The 13387-nt window shown below is 44.4% G+C and overlaps 1 protein-coding gene across 3 annotated transcripts in view; it reads right to left on the reverse strand.

The window, feature by feature from the left end:
• Window positions 1-557: 557 nt before the first annotated feature.
• KCNQ2 (potassium voltage-gated channel subfamily Q member 2) overlaps window positions 558-13387 on the reverse strand; it is a 153558-nt gene continuing 140728 nt past the window's right edge. For all 3 annotated transcript variants that reach the window (XM_063147113.1, XM_063147123.1, XM_063147104.1), the window contains 2 exons: window positions 6491-6614; window positions 558-1515 (listed from right to left, as the gene is read on the reverse strand). In XM_063147113.1, the coding sequence (XP_063003183.1) occupies window positions 793-1515; window positions 6491-6614 (847 nt within the window). In that variant the 3' untranslated portion in view covers window positions 558-792. The remainder of the gene's footprint in view (window positions 1516-6490; window positions 6615-13387) is intronic.

The following is a 13387-nucleotide window of genomic DNA, read 5'->3' on the forward strand; positions in this document are numbered from 1 at the left end:
ATGCAGATCAAGAGCTGGTTTGATGCCATCCTGCAGATGTGAATGAATAATAATAATAATAATAATAATAATAATAATAATAATAATTCTGAAGAATCTCATGAGATCGCAGCCTTGCTTCCCACAGAATGTGTTATTCTTTGAGTTCAAGCACTCCTATTGAAGCTGTGGTCCTATTGCTATTCCAATGTTACAAGATCTTTTTCTTTGCGGCTACTGAAAATTCACATACGTGCCATTTGGACACCAACCATTCACTGTATAACCTTTGCTGGGTCCTACTACTAGTTACTCTGTCATTATAATGAAACCACCATTTGTTAAAGCATAGGGTAGTTCTGTTTCCTCCTCCCCCAAGGCATAATTCATGACAGGTTTCTCCTACGACACCAACATATCTGTGTGTGATGTGATAGCTCAGTGCCATTACCTCTGATTGGTCAAAACTGTTTCTCAGCGCTCTCTTAAGTGATGCCTGTGCCCTCTTAGCTTAAAAGATTACCAAGAGTTGTGGTTACCTACCCTGGAGTATAATAATAGTTTCACCTATCAATTTTAGAAAGATAGTAAGAAAGATATCCAGACATTTCAGTGCTTCATATCTGCTACGGTGCCCCCTTTTGGTAGAGAACAGGTGCAGCATCTGGTCCCTTACTCCCAGAGTGAGCTCTGATGAAACATCCACAACTCCTGGGTCACAGAACATTAGCTCTCAGACTCCTGTACATGTTCAATATGTGGAGAGCGTGACTGGCCCATGCCCTTGACGTTGTATTCAAATGGCCCCCTGCTTCACTGTCTAGGAGTTGACCAGCCCATGTCACTGAAAGGTCCTTCACCCGTTGCTGACCTTGGCGGAGGGCCACAGGGCGTGCAGAGGTCAGAATCTGTGTCTGACTCCCCTTCTGCAATGTATGGTCTGATTTTGGCGACAGCGGTGTAGCACCCGTTGTTAAGGACGTCCAAATTTTCTTTGGACTGTGAAATGCTAAATCCGCTGAAGGAACGCTCCAGTTCCTCATGGTCAACTGATGGGATAGAAATAGAGGTGTCACTGTCCCTCAGGGCACGTTCAGGATGTTTAGCAGTAACGTCCTCATTCTTGGTGTACTCAGCACTGGCCCTGTTCCCACCACCGTAGGCCGATAAGGAGCGCTCGTGTGAAGGCGGAGGTGGGATTCTAACCAAGGAACCAGGATCGCCAACCGGGGAGGTCCCATGGCTTTGACGTTGATATGGTTGCCAAGATGTAGAAGGCGGACATGAGTTGTTTGGCATTGTCGTGGCAGGTGGCGCGGAGAAATTCTTCTGTCCCATTGAGCTAGCGGAGCGAATGATCTTGATAATACAGCCATTTTTGTCAATGTGTTCCCGACTGTCATCTGGGCTGTGATAGGGCGGTGCTGGATCAGGTTCTTTGGACCCAAAATAGGCTTCCGTTTCTGTTGGTGGGATCCCCATCCGTTGCATGTAGATGTTGACCAGGAAGTCCAGCTTCTTCTCCATGGACTGTACCTGGAAAATGCCACACAGATCCCAAGGCGTGATTATGGCAAAATCTTAGACCCAAAGAACTTTGGACTCACCCACCCACCCACCCACACTTCATTTAAAAAATATATATTTCGCAGACAAATTATGCTCAAAGCCGTTTAAAAAAAGAAAAAGAAAAAAGAATCCACATTCTGCTCCAAGAGTAAAGTCAAACTGAGTCCCAAGGAGACTTAAAATTCTGCCATCAAAATTATGCCAAGATCACAAACAAGCATATGCAAGTATGCAAACGCTTTCTATATTGTCGTAAGCCGCCTTGTGAAGGCTTCTGCCCTGAAAGGCAACCAAGAAATGTTTTAAATACAATAAATATTATCCCTCCTTAATGGGCTTAAAAGAGCCTCGTGTGGCGCAGAGTGGTAAAGCAGCAGTTTCTGCAGCTGAAACTCTCCCCACGGCCTGAGTTCGATCCCAGCGGAAGCTGGTTTCAGGCAGCCGGCTCAGGTCGACTCAGCCTTCCATCCTCCCGAGGTCGGTAAAATGAGGACCCAGCTAGCTGGGGGAAAGGTAGCCACGACTGGGGAAGGCAATGGCAAACCACCCCACTACAAAGTCTGCAAAGGAAACGTCAGCGAAAGCTGGCGTCCCTCCAAGCGTCAGTAATGACTCAGTGCTTGCACGAGAGGTTCCTTTCCTTTCCTTTCAATGGGCTTAAACCCCTCCATTCTCATCTTTACTAAAACATGGCCTAAGCACCTATGTACCTGCTTCTCTACTTCACTTGTTACCTCCGGGGCTGCCTATACAGCACCGGGTTGCCACCGCCTTAAGCAAAACCCTGCACTTTCTCTGCAGTGGGGTAGCAGCAGAGGGAGGGCAGGGGGTTTCCAGCAGCTATTGGCACACCTCGCTCACATCCTGCCCGGACAGAAGGCAACCAATCGGGAGTCGCCATCCACCCGGGAACACCTCTGCCACAACTCCTGAGGATAGACAACAGACGCGCCGTACTTGCCTCACTCTGGGGGAAAAGTCGGGGTAAGTCTCCAACTTTTTACAGTCATGGCTTCACAGGAAAGCCCCACGATGGCTGCAAGGTGGCTGCTGCATCGTATAACTGATGCGGCATCATTGTACACCCACTATGGGGCTTTCAGACCATGTAGAACATCAGAAGTGCCCTGAGGCTGGATCAGACCAAGGGTCCATCTAGTCCAGCACTCTGCTCACACAGCGGCCAACCAGCCGTCGGCCAGTGATGAACAAGCAGGACATGGTGCAACAGCACCCTCCCATCCATGTTCCCCAGCAACTGGTGCACATAGGCTTATTGCCCTGAATAGTGGAGATAGCACACAACCATCAGGGCTAGTAGCCATGGATAGGCTTTGCTTCCAGGAATTTATCCAATTCCATAGGCAGCCCCCTTGCCTCTGCCATACTTTATACTGTATGCTTTTATCTGTATGCTGCCCTGAGATCTTATTGATATGGGGCGGGATATAAATGTTATAAATAAATAAATAAATAAATCTATTTCTAGTCCGCCTTTAAGAGTGGAACCCTCTCTTGCCACCTCTCTCTCTCTTTCTTTCCTTCTCCATTCATTGAATGAAATGTAGCACAAACAGGATGCAGGAAGAGATACCTAGATATAAAAACTACAGAAAGTCATTCGGTTGTCTGGATAGGTCATAGAACCATAGAATCATAGAATAGCAGAGTTGGAAGGGACCTACAAGGCCATCGAGTCCAACCCCCTGCTCAATGCAGGAATTCCTGCTCAATGCAGGAATCATTTCTTGATTCACATCGAGAAGCTGTTTTTTAATTTCAAATTCTTGGGCAAGTGTAGAATTTATTTATTTATTTGCATTTATATACCGCCCCACAGCCGAAGCTCTCTGGGCGGTTTACAACAATTAAAAATAGTAACCATTAAAAGTATACAAAATTTAAAAACATAAAAACAGTATAAAAACAACAGTATCCATTTAAAAACAACAATTCTGGGGTCCATTAAAAACAAACTTAACGTTGTTAAATGCTGTTAAAACGCCTGAGATCATTGGCCCCACATTGCAGGCATCTTTTGAGAGGTGTGTTTTTTCCCCCCTTTTTCTTTTTCCGACAGACGCATCCTCAGCTCAGGTAACATGCATGAGATACATGCCAACATTTTGTCGCTGACTTATCATGTTACTGTTGCTACTGATTAGAACAACAGTAGCAGCAACAACGAGTTATTCTTCCAAGATTCTGGGTTAATTTTTCTTTCCTTCTCTGAGATTTAATAGTGGCTATGCTAAACCAGGGGTAGCCTCGGGCACCTTTCTTGATACCCACTAAGGCAGCCTTCCTCAACCTGGGGCGCTCTAGATGTGTTGGACTACAACTCCCAGAATGCTCCAGCCAGCTGGCTGGGGCATTCTGGGAGATGCAGTCCAACACATCTGGAGCGGCCCAGGTTGAGGAAGGCTGCACTAAGGTGTCCTATCTCTCCTACTTTTTATTTTTAAAATAACAAAATTTCCTACTGGCAGCTGGTACCACCTCAAAGCAACATGAGGGCCTCTAGGTGCTCCCACTTAGTACTCATTCCTAGACAAAGCCAGGATGCCACAGGATATATATCTCTATAGGTTTCTCCTTTTGTTTGGAGAAAACAAGGGAATGACTTGGTTTTGTGGTTAGCCAAGTTGGCTAACAAAAACAAGAACACCACATAATATCTGAAAATATATCACACACTTCATTTCTAACAGTAGAAACAATTTCAAACCCACAAATTAATATAACAAATCAACAAACAGCAACAGTTTTGAGTGCAGCTATTTAAAAAAGAGAACACTTAGTAGTAGTAGTAGTAGTAGTAGTAGTAGTAGTAGTAGTAATTTATTTAGTGGCTACTAGGAGGAGGGTTTTCTCCGCTGTGGCACCCCGGTTGCGGAATGAGCTCCCCAGAGAGGTCCGCCTGGAGCCTACACTGTACTCCTTTCGTCGCCAGCTCTCCGTATTTTAACACTTAATTTTAACTTAAATTTAAATTTTACTGTTCTAACTCTGTATTTTAATCTTCTATCAATTTTGCTGCGTGGTTTTATCCTGGTGGTGCTTTTTATACTGTGTTTTGTATTTGTGCTTTTAACCTGTTGGTTGTTTTATTATGGTTTTAATTTTTGTGAACCGCCCAGAGAGCTTCGGCTATTGGGCGGTATAAAAATGTAATAAATAAATAAATAAATAAATTCATATCCCACCTGAGACTCACACACACACCAAAAATCAGTTGTTTTTAAGCCAAGTTTTTATCAACTTTGAAAACTGTAGAGTATCAGGGTCTCATGTGTTCCAAGAGGCAAATGATTTTAAAAGGTAGGTGATACTACGGAACAAGTACTTCATGGGTCAGGGCAACCGAAGTAAGCCCATAAACATCAATTACTTGGAAACATGTGCAGGGAGGTGCTGTTGCACCATGTCCAGTTTGTGGGTTCCTGGTCGACTGCTGGCTGGCTGCTGTGTGAACAAGTGCTGGACTAGATGGACCCTTGGTCTGATCCAGCATCAGGGCTCTTCTTACGTTCTTATGAAGAAGAGCCTGAGATGATGACCAGAGCCTGAGGGGAGGAATACATGGAAGAAGGCAGTCCAGGGTGCCACTGGTTCCTCTCTATTCGGCCCTGGTTAGGCATCATCTAGAGTATTGCGTCCAGTTCTGGGCTCCACAATTCAAGAAGGACGCAGACAAGCTGGAGCGTGTTCAGAAGAGGGCAACCAGGATGATCAGAGGTCTAGAAACAAAGCCCTATGAAGAGAGACTGAAAGAACTGGGCCTGTTTAGCCTGGAGAAGAGAAGATTGAGGGGAGACATGAGAGCACTCTTCAAATACTTAAAAGGTTGTCACCCAGAGGAGGGCCAGGATCTCGTCTCGATCCTCCCAGAGTGCAGGACACGGAATAACGGGCTCAAGTTAAAGGAAGCCAGATTCCGGCTGGACATCAGGAAAAACTTCCTGACTGTTAGAGCAGTGCGACAATGGAATCAGCTACCTAGGGAGGTTGTGGGCTCTCCCACACTAGAGGCATTCAAGAGGCAGCTGGACAACCATCTGTCAGGGATGCTTTAGGGTGGATTCCTGCATTGAGCAGGGGGTTGGACTCGATGGCCTTGTAGGCCCCTTCCAACTCTGCTATTCTATGATTCTATGATTCTATGATATGACTAAGCACCCCGGCCACAGTATTGTATACCAGTTGCTGTTTCCGAATGCTTTTAAAGAGAAGACTTATGTAAAGTGCATAACACTAGTTCAATCTGGGGGGTTCCTAAGGCAGAAATAGCTGTTGGAAAGGTCCGACTTCATCAGGAAGGGTTGTAGTTAGCAAACCAGTCAAAGCTGGAAGAAGGTGCCCCTTGTCATTGACACCACCTAACACAGCCTTCCTCAACCTGGGGTGCTCCAGATGTGTTGGACTACAACTCCCAGAATGCCCCAGCCAGCTGGGGCATTCTGGGAGGTGCAGTCCAACACATCTGGAGTGCTCCAGGTTGAGGAAGGCTGACCTAACACGAGTACTTGGTCACAGAACATGCCCCAAACTACGGACCTGGTAACCCCTGCCAGACAGACCACTCCCCCAATAAGGAGAGGGAGGTGAGGCATCGGGAGAGATGGGTCAGAGAAGTCTTCTCTATCAGTCCATTTGCCATTTAGCTCTTCCCCTCCCATAACTGCCTCCATCAGTTCTCCATTCTACCTGGCTGTATCAAGAGAGAGGCGAGAAAGTCAGGCCCAGTCAACTGGCTCCACTGGGACTAGATGACATTGACTTCACCCTTCCTGAACAATCTCTATCCGTGGGCATTTAGCTTGGCCATTATGTATGTCTTGAATTGGCACTAGAATTTTATTTCCCTCCTCCCTCCATGCCCCCTTCTCAAAAATCATATTCAAAGAGGCTAACCGTTATACTTGAGGAAAACTCGACGTACCTGTTTTTCCACCTTTCCAAGTCTACCCATCATACTTGGATCCTCAGGAAGCTCCCCTTCAGCTGGGCCTTTGGTTCGGTCCTTATCTGTCATTGATGGTCCTCGCCCAACAATCTGGTCAACTCTACCAGGAGCACAAACCCCACCCCAGAAAAAGCCATGAAGTTAGTGAGCTACAACCTGGGACTCAGAACTCTGCTCAATTCTTACTGATCTATAGGACAAAGCAAATGCCTTTTCCACAGCTGATACGTATCATACAACTATTCACAGACAGAGAAGGAGGCAACTAACTATAAATTGGGATGCAAACACACCTTTCTATTTCTGTAAATATATATTGGTTCAAAATATACTGGGTAAGTTTCTAGAGATATAATCTGGCACATTATGCATAGTAAACTTGCCCCTTGGGAGGAATCTGATATCGAGCGTGTTAATCCCCAAATGAATTAGCATCTCTTTTCAGCATAATAATATATTTGTCTACAATTCAGGCATAGGCAACTCAGTGCCTCCCATATGATTTGGGCTGCAACTCCCATAATTCCCATCAGCTACTTCAGGCTGATGGGAATTGTAGAAAGTTGTAGTAATCTAGAGGGAACCAGGTTGCCTGTCCCTGTTAAGTGCATAACATTAGTCCAATTGCAATTTTTTTATTACGTCATTCCCCTACTAAATATATACAAATAATGATTTTCAGGTCTTAGAGGTTAACCTCAGATAACAACCTAGTGTCCAAGATGGTAATCAACAACTTTTTCACGCCCAAGTTTCAGCTCTAACCCCAAAATGCAACACGGAACCCATCTTTCTCCTCTCTTTAGGATGCAAAAGAAGACAGCAGGGCTTCTGAACTTTTGAAAAGTCATGCAGAAGAGGGAATTTTGGCAGGTGCAGTTTGTCATGTTGGAGGTAAGAAAAGCCGTAACTGCCCCTTATTCCTTCTTCTATGCTACTAAGATACTATTTATTATTATTATTATTATTATTATTATTATTATTATTATTATTATTAGCATTAGCATTTTTATACCGCCCAATAGCCGAAGCTCCCTGGCCTCCTTTGCATTCTACCTCTCTGTTTTACTGATCTTCTTTCTTTCTTTCTTTTTTAAAGAACCCTACGCAAGATATGGTGCTGATGCTAGTCATGGTGAAACCCACTGGTTGAAAACCAATGAGGTTGGGGCAACTACATGACAAATAATGGCCACTTTTGGTTAGAGATCCCTAGCCTCTTCACAGAACCAAATTCCCTTAGCTTGATACCATGGCAGTTAAAAACAAGTTTAAAAGAGGTCAGTATTTGTAGGATAGGTGTAGCCTACACCAGATAGGAAGGGCACAAGCAAAAATCATACATGGGCTATTATGATACAAGCTGTCCCCATGCCATAGTTAATGGCCCCAAAAATGCTTTGACCACGTGACACAGTTCTTTTGCTGAAGCTAAGCAGGTCAGATCTTCTAAGTGAGCTGGATGAGAGCCACTCTGAACTCTTTGGAAGCATTCAACATTAACAGCTACAGCTTCTTCTTCTTTTCATTATAATTGATCGTGCTTTTCCCCAACTCAGTGGATTATATCGTTTTAATTATTGGCTTTTATCAAATGGGAGCACTCATCAAAATGGAGGGGGAAAAAACACTATACGAATCCAATGGAAAAGAAGAGATAGTCTCTAGTGTTGGAAAATAGAAAAAGGGTTTTATTTTTTGCTACATACATCTTCAATCTTTAAAAATTGTATTGTTGTAAAAGGACTTATTGTATAAAAGGCTAGATGTTTCGGATCTCCTGATCCTTTTTCAGGAGCTTCTGAAACAAAATACCATCCGTGAACCACAAGTCCAAGTCCTGTGTTAAACATAAGAACGTCTACAGCAGAGAAAGAATGAAAAAAAACTGCTGCATTTAGCTGTTTTAACTTACTGTATTTGGACTTGTGGTTCACGGATGGTATTTTGCTTCAGAAGCTCCTGAAGAAGGATCGGGAGATCTGAAACGTCGAGCTTTTTATACAATAAGTCCTTTTACAACAATACAATTTTTAAAGATTGAAGATATATGTAGCAAAAAATAAAACCCTTTTTCTGTTTTCCAACACTAGAGACTATCTCTTCTTTTCCATTGGCTTTTATCAAATGGGAACATGACATCAGTCACTGTCAATTCTATTTCCTGATGTCTTTTAGAATATGGCACATCTGAGCACAGCTGCTGTCACTGCTACATAACACAACAGCTCATATTCTTCATTCTACCCTAAGAGTTGGCCATCTGCCTCAACCACGACGACGACTAAATAACCCAGGACAATTTTATCCTTGCATAATATGCCAGAAGTGCACAGGTGATGTAAAGAACAGAACAACAATAACAAACAAATCAAGTACATTAATCTGTCCGACACCAAGTCATTTGTCTGGAGTGGAACTAAAACAAGACTTCTTATGCAGTTCTGAAGTGTAGGCAACAGGTCCATGCACGAGGAGATGGATGAGAGTTATGAATTTGAATGCAGACAAAGGAAGGGAAAGAAAGGATTAACAAGACTAAAGGTTGTAATGCACTTTGCAAAATTGAAAGTGCTCTCTCAATTACACATCATAACAAACACCAAGGAAAGAGGCAAGGCACAAGGCATTTCCAACAATACAGCCACCTGAGTTGCCTTAATTTGCCAGAAGGTTAGAGTTTTATTTGTATCTATACTAGTGTATTCAGACGATGGAGACCATAAATGATGTTCTAGTTCATACAATTTACTGGGCCTTTGGAAGTGGTAGAAAACTTGCATACCCCTCCCTTTCATCAGACATATGATGTAACCTCCAAGCCAGGTGCGACCTGCTGACATCCAAAGGGCCTTTTTTTGAGATAGCAAAATCGTACAAGCAGGACCCCTGCATGACTGACCATCAACATGGAGAGCACAACTCATGTATCATCTCCATGATGAAGGGGAAGGGGGCACCACTCTTTCACCACTAAGAGTACAGTAAGTTGTACAGGCTTGCCAATCCTGCATATATCTGATGAGTTTCCAGAATTATGGAGAGACGCTAGTGAATGTTGACGATACTTATGACGGAGCTGTATTTTTAGACAGTCACCAGACGCATGAGGGATTGTCAACATTCCCTTGCAAAAGTCAACCATTCCTACATTTTTTGTACAGAAACATACGCTTGTTTTTGTTTTAGGTTTTGGTCAGTGGGTCACAGGTTTTCTCTTTCTGGGAAAACCGCTATCTAGTACTGTTTCCTAGGCAAAACGAGGATGCCACAGGGCACATATCTCAACAGGTTAGAAGGTATCTCAAGAGGTTTCTCCTTTTATTTGGAGAAAACAAGGGAATGACTTGGGTTTGTGGTTTAAATGGAACACATTTCTCATACAGCAGATGTTTACATGCAAATGCACTTTCAAGGGATTCATAAATCAGTTACGAACTTGGACTCAGTCCCACCAAAACCAATATGGCTCATATTGATCCTTTTAGGATGTGATCAAGTATCCCACCAGTGCAGTGGATCCTTTTGCTGGGTACAGAAACAGAGGGTCACTGCCTTCTCTGCTCCCCTCTTAAACAATTGCACAGCTGTTTTAAGGAGGGAAGCTCAACTTCCAATCTGAGGGCTGATTCACATATGATGTATTTTAAGAATCCTACACAAAAGACGTATTTTGTGCACACCTAAAAACGTAAGGCGTGAACATTGACCAATATATATTTACAAATATGTGAAAATATAGCGAGATTTGTCAGGGAGCTGGGACTGACCGTGGCTCCCTGTATGAATTGCACTTGATAGCAAACCCAGGCAGATCAATATGTGCAATGTGTGTGAAATAACTAGGGCTGTGCATGCTCTCCCCGAACTGCTTCAGATCCTGATCCGGACCTTCCGGATTGGGCCCGAACTGGTTCGGGTCGATCCGGACCTCCCCCGATCTGCTCCGGAACTGGATCCGGAGCGAGATCCAGAGGTCCGGATCGATATTCGGACACCATTTTGCCCCCCTTTCCCACTTACTTGCCTCTGCGGTGGGCAGAGAAGGCAGGTAAGTGGGGAAGGAGGGACAAAATGGGGGCCGAATAAGCCCCCCTCCCCCACTGCGGCGGCTTCGACTGCCTTCCATGCCTAAAGCCAGAAATTCCAGCCTTAGGCGTGGGCAGCAATTGAAGCCGCCTCACAGACTGCGGCGGCGGACGACCAAGCCAGGTAAGCCCCCCTCCCCCCTTCCATGGCTCTGTCGCTGCACGGACCACAGCGGCGGTGGATGGTGGAGCCAGGTAAGCTCCCCTCCCTACTTACCTGACTCCGAAGCTTTGGAATGGTTTGAATCACTTCGGACTGTTCCGAACTGCTTCGGGCCGATCTGGACCTCCCCCGATCCGCTCCGGAACCGGGCTTAGGAGGTCCAGATCGGCCTGCTCCACTTCGGATCCAGGGATCCGTAACGGAGCAGAGCACACCCCTAGAAATAACTCCAAGAAGAATGCAAGTGACTTGCTCCCAAGTGTGTCCATAATCCCAAAGTGTGTGGGTGGTGACATAATCTTCAGAGGAGGAGTTAGAACTCTAATGTAAAAGAAGACCTACAGGATCTGACCAATGGTTCATCTACTCGAGACGCATCCAACTTCCCACAGTAGCCAAATAGGTGCTTCTAGGAAGCCCAAAAGGAGGACATGAAGGAAGCAGCTGTCTCCTGTTGCTGTTCTCAGCTGCTGGTATTCTTTGATCCTGGAGGTCTGAGTGAATGCTTCTGAGAAGGTGTATATTCCTAAGCACGTAAACGAGTCTGGGCTATATTTGTGACATACTAATGAGAGTTTCAGTTGGTTTCTGTATATCTTGGCTGCACCTACCCAAATTGGGGGGGGGGGGAATAGTTTAAGCCAACAATCTCCATTATGAATTACATTCACTAGGTACATTTTACCTATAAATACAAAAACGTAACAGAGTGATGGTATCTGATTGCACCCTGATCCATTTTCATGATAACTTGAAAAGGACTCCGCTATATATGAATCATTTGTAATCATGATTTTCCTTCTTTGAAGTGATGCAGAAAGAAAAGAAATGTATGAACTTTTGGCTCAGACACCGTGCAGTTTTCTCTCATGCTTCAATATGCTCCATGCTTATGGAAACATGCAAAGAGGTGTGTCCGTAGATTCACCCTCTGGCCAAAAGCAGACAGCAAAGATCAAGACTGCTCAAATAGGGCAAAAACAACAACAACGACGAAAGAGAAAGAGAGAAATGTTTTCTTTTTAATGAAAAGTTTGGAAATTATATTTTAAAATATAGCTTTTTGAGCACAGATCAGGCACTGGTGCCCACCCCCTTCATCCACGTCATATGACTGGCTACTTACCCTCAGACTGGCTTGAGATATTTATAAGGTATATCTGGCAACACTACTATTTGCGACTGTACTGCTTAGAATTGAGAATACCAGTAGCAAATTGCATGAAAACCCACCGGCCTGGAAATACCACAGTACGTGTTCACAAATAGCCCATGGTGCTGCCCTCCTGGGACTGAGTGTTCCTCTTCAGAATGCAGCCACCAGAGTTGCCTGTGTGTAGGGTCCCTTACTAAAATTCCTGCATATGAGGAATGGTAGAATAACAGGGTCATGGATGCACTAGAACTGTTCTCCCCAGTTTATAATTTCTCACATTTTTATCCTGCCTTTCCTCCCAGGAGCTCTGCAACACATGTTTCTCCTCTCCCACCCCGACACACACACACACACACACTACAACCTTGTGAGATAGGTTAGATACTTTCCATGGGATGGATGGATGGACAGAGAGAGAGGGAGATGAACCCTAAATGAAATGATCTCCCATCTGCATTTTGAATCAGTACACTCCCAGGAGGGCTGTACTATGTGATATTTCTGAACATGTAGTTCAGCAGTAAGCTTCTCTAACTCCCTCTTTGTCAAAAGGGAATACTGGTTACATCCTTCACTAGTTTTTAATGAGAATGAGTGAGATTAGGAAAAGTTATCCTCAGCCTTACTTCGATTGTGCTATCAAACTAAATTCGACCAATTTTGTGGTTGTTGTCCTTTATGGCAGGCATCTTTCAAAAATCCTTGCCACCTTCCTTTCTCATGTATGTATTTTTATACTCTGAGGTTACCCACATATACCTTTCTAGCCCGTAAGCAAAAGTCTCCTTAGCTACAAACTCTCAGAAGAAATGCAATCCCCAAAACTATGGGTTCTAAAGGAAAACCGTTAAGGCAACTGAACGACTCCAGCTTGTAGGATTTGGACTCTGATCAATATTACTATCAGGAAAAAAAATCTGCCTGAGCTATTTGCATTCCAATCCTCCAAAGGACTTCTTAAGGGGCATGCAAGGGCTGCTCTCTCTCTCTCTCTCTCTCTCTCTCTCTCACATACACACACACACACACACACACACACACACACAGAGAGAGAGAGAGAGAGAGAGAGAGAGAGAGAGAGAGAGACTTTGTCCATTACAAATTTGTACTCTCCTCTTTCTCTTCTGCCATCTCACTGGCCAAACAGCAGTACTACTCAACGCTGATCCAGTCAAATGCTAGGCATCCTCAGCGGCTCTTTGCGTCCTTCAATTCTCTTCTGAAGCCTAATCCGCCATCTCTTCCCGCCTCTCTGTCTGCTAATAACTTTGCCTCTTTTTTCAATGCTAAAATCCAAACTATCCGCTCTGATCTGGCCAGCTCTGCTCCTCTTCCAGTTCCTGTTCCTCATCTGTCAGCTCCTCCTACAAATTTCTCTGCGTTTCCTTCGGTCTCTGCGGATGAACTGTCTACAATACTGCGCTCTTCGAAGCCTTCCACTTGTTCTCGTGATCCGATTCCTTCTC

Source organism: Elgaria multicarinata, chromosome 1 (genome assembly GCF_023053635.1).
Source record: "Elgaria multicarinata webbii isolate HBS135686 ecotype San Diego chromosome 1, rElgMul1.1.pri, whole genome shotgun sequence".
In the NCBI taxonomy this organism is placed as follows: Eukaryota; Metazoa; Chordata; class Lepidosauria; order Squamata; family Anguidae; genus Elgaria; species Elgaria multicarinata.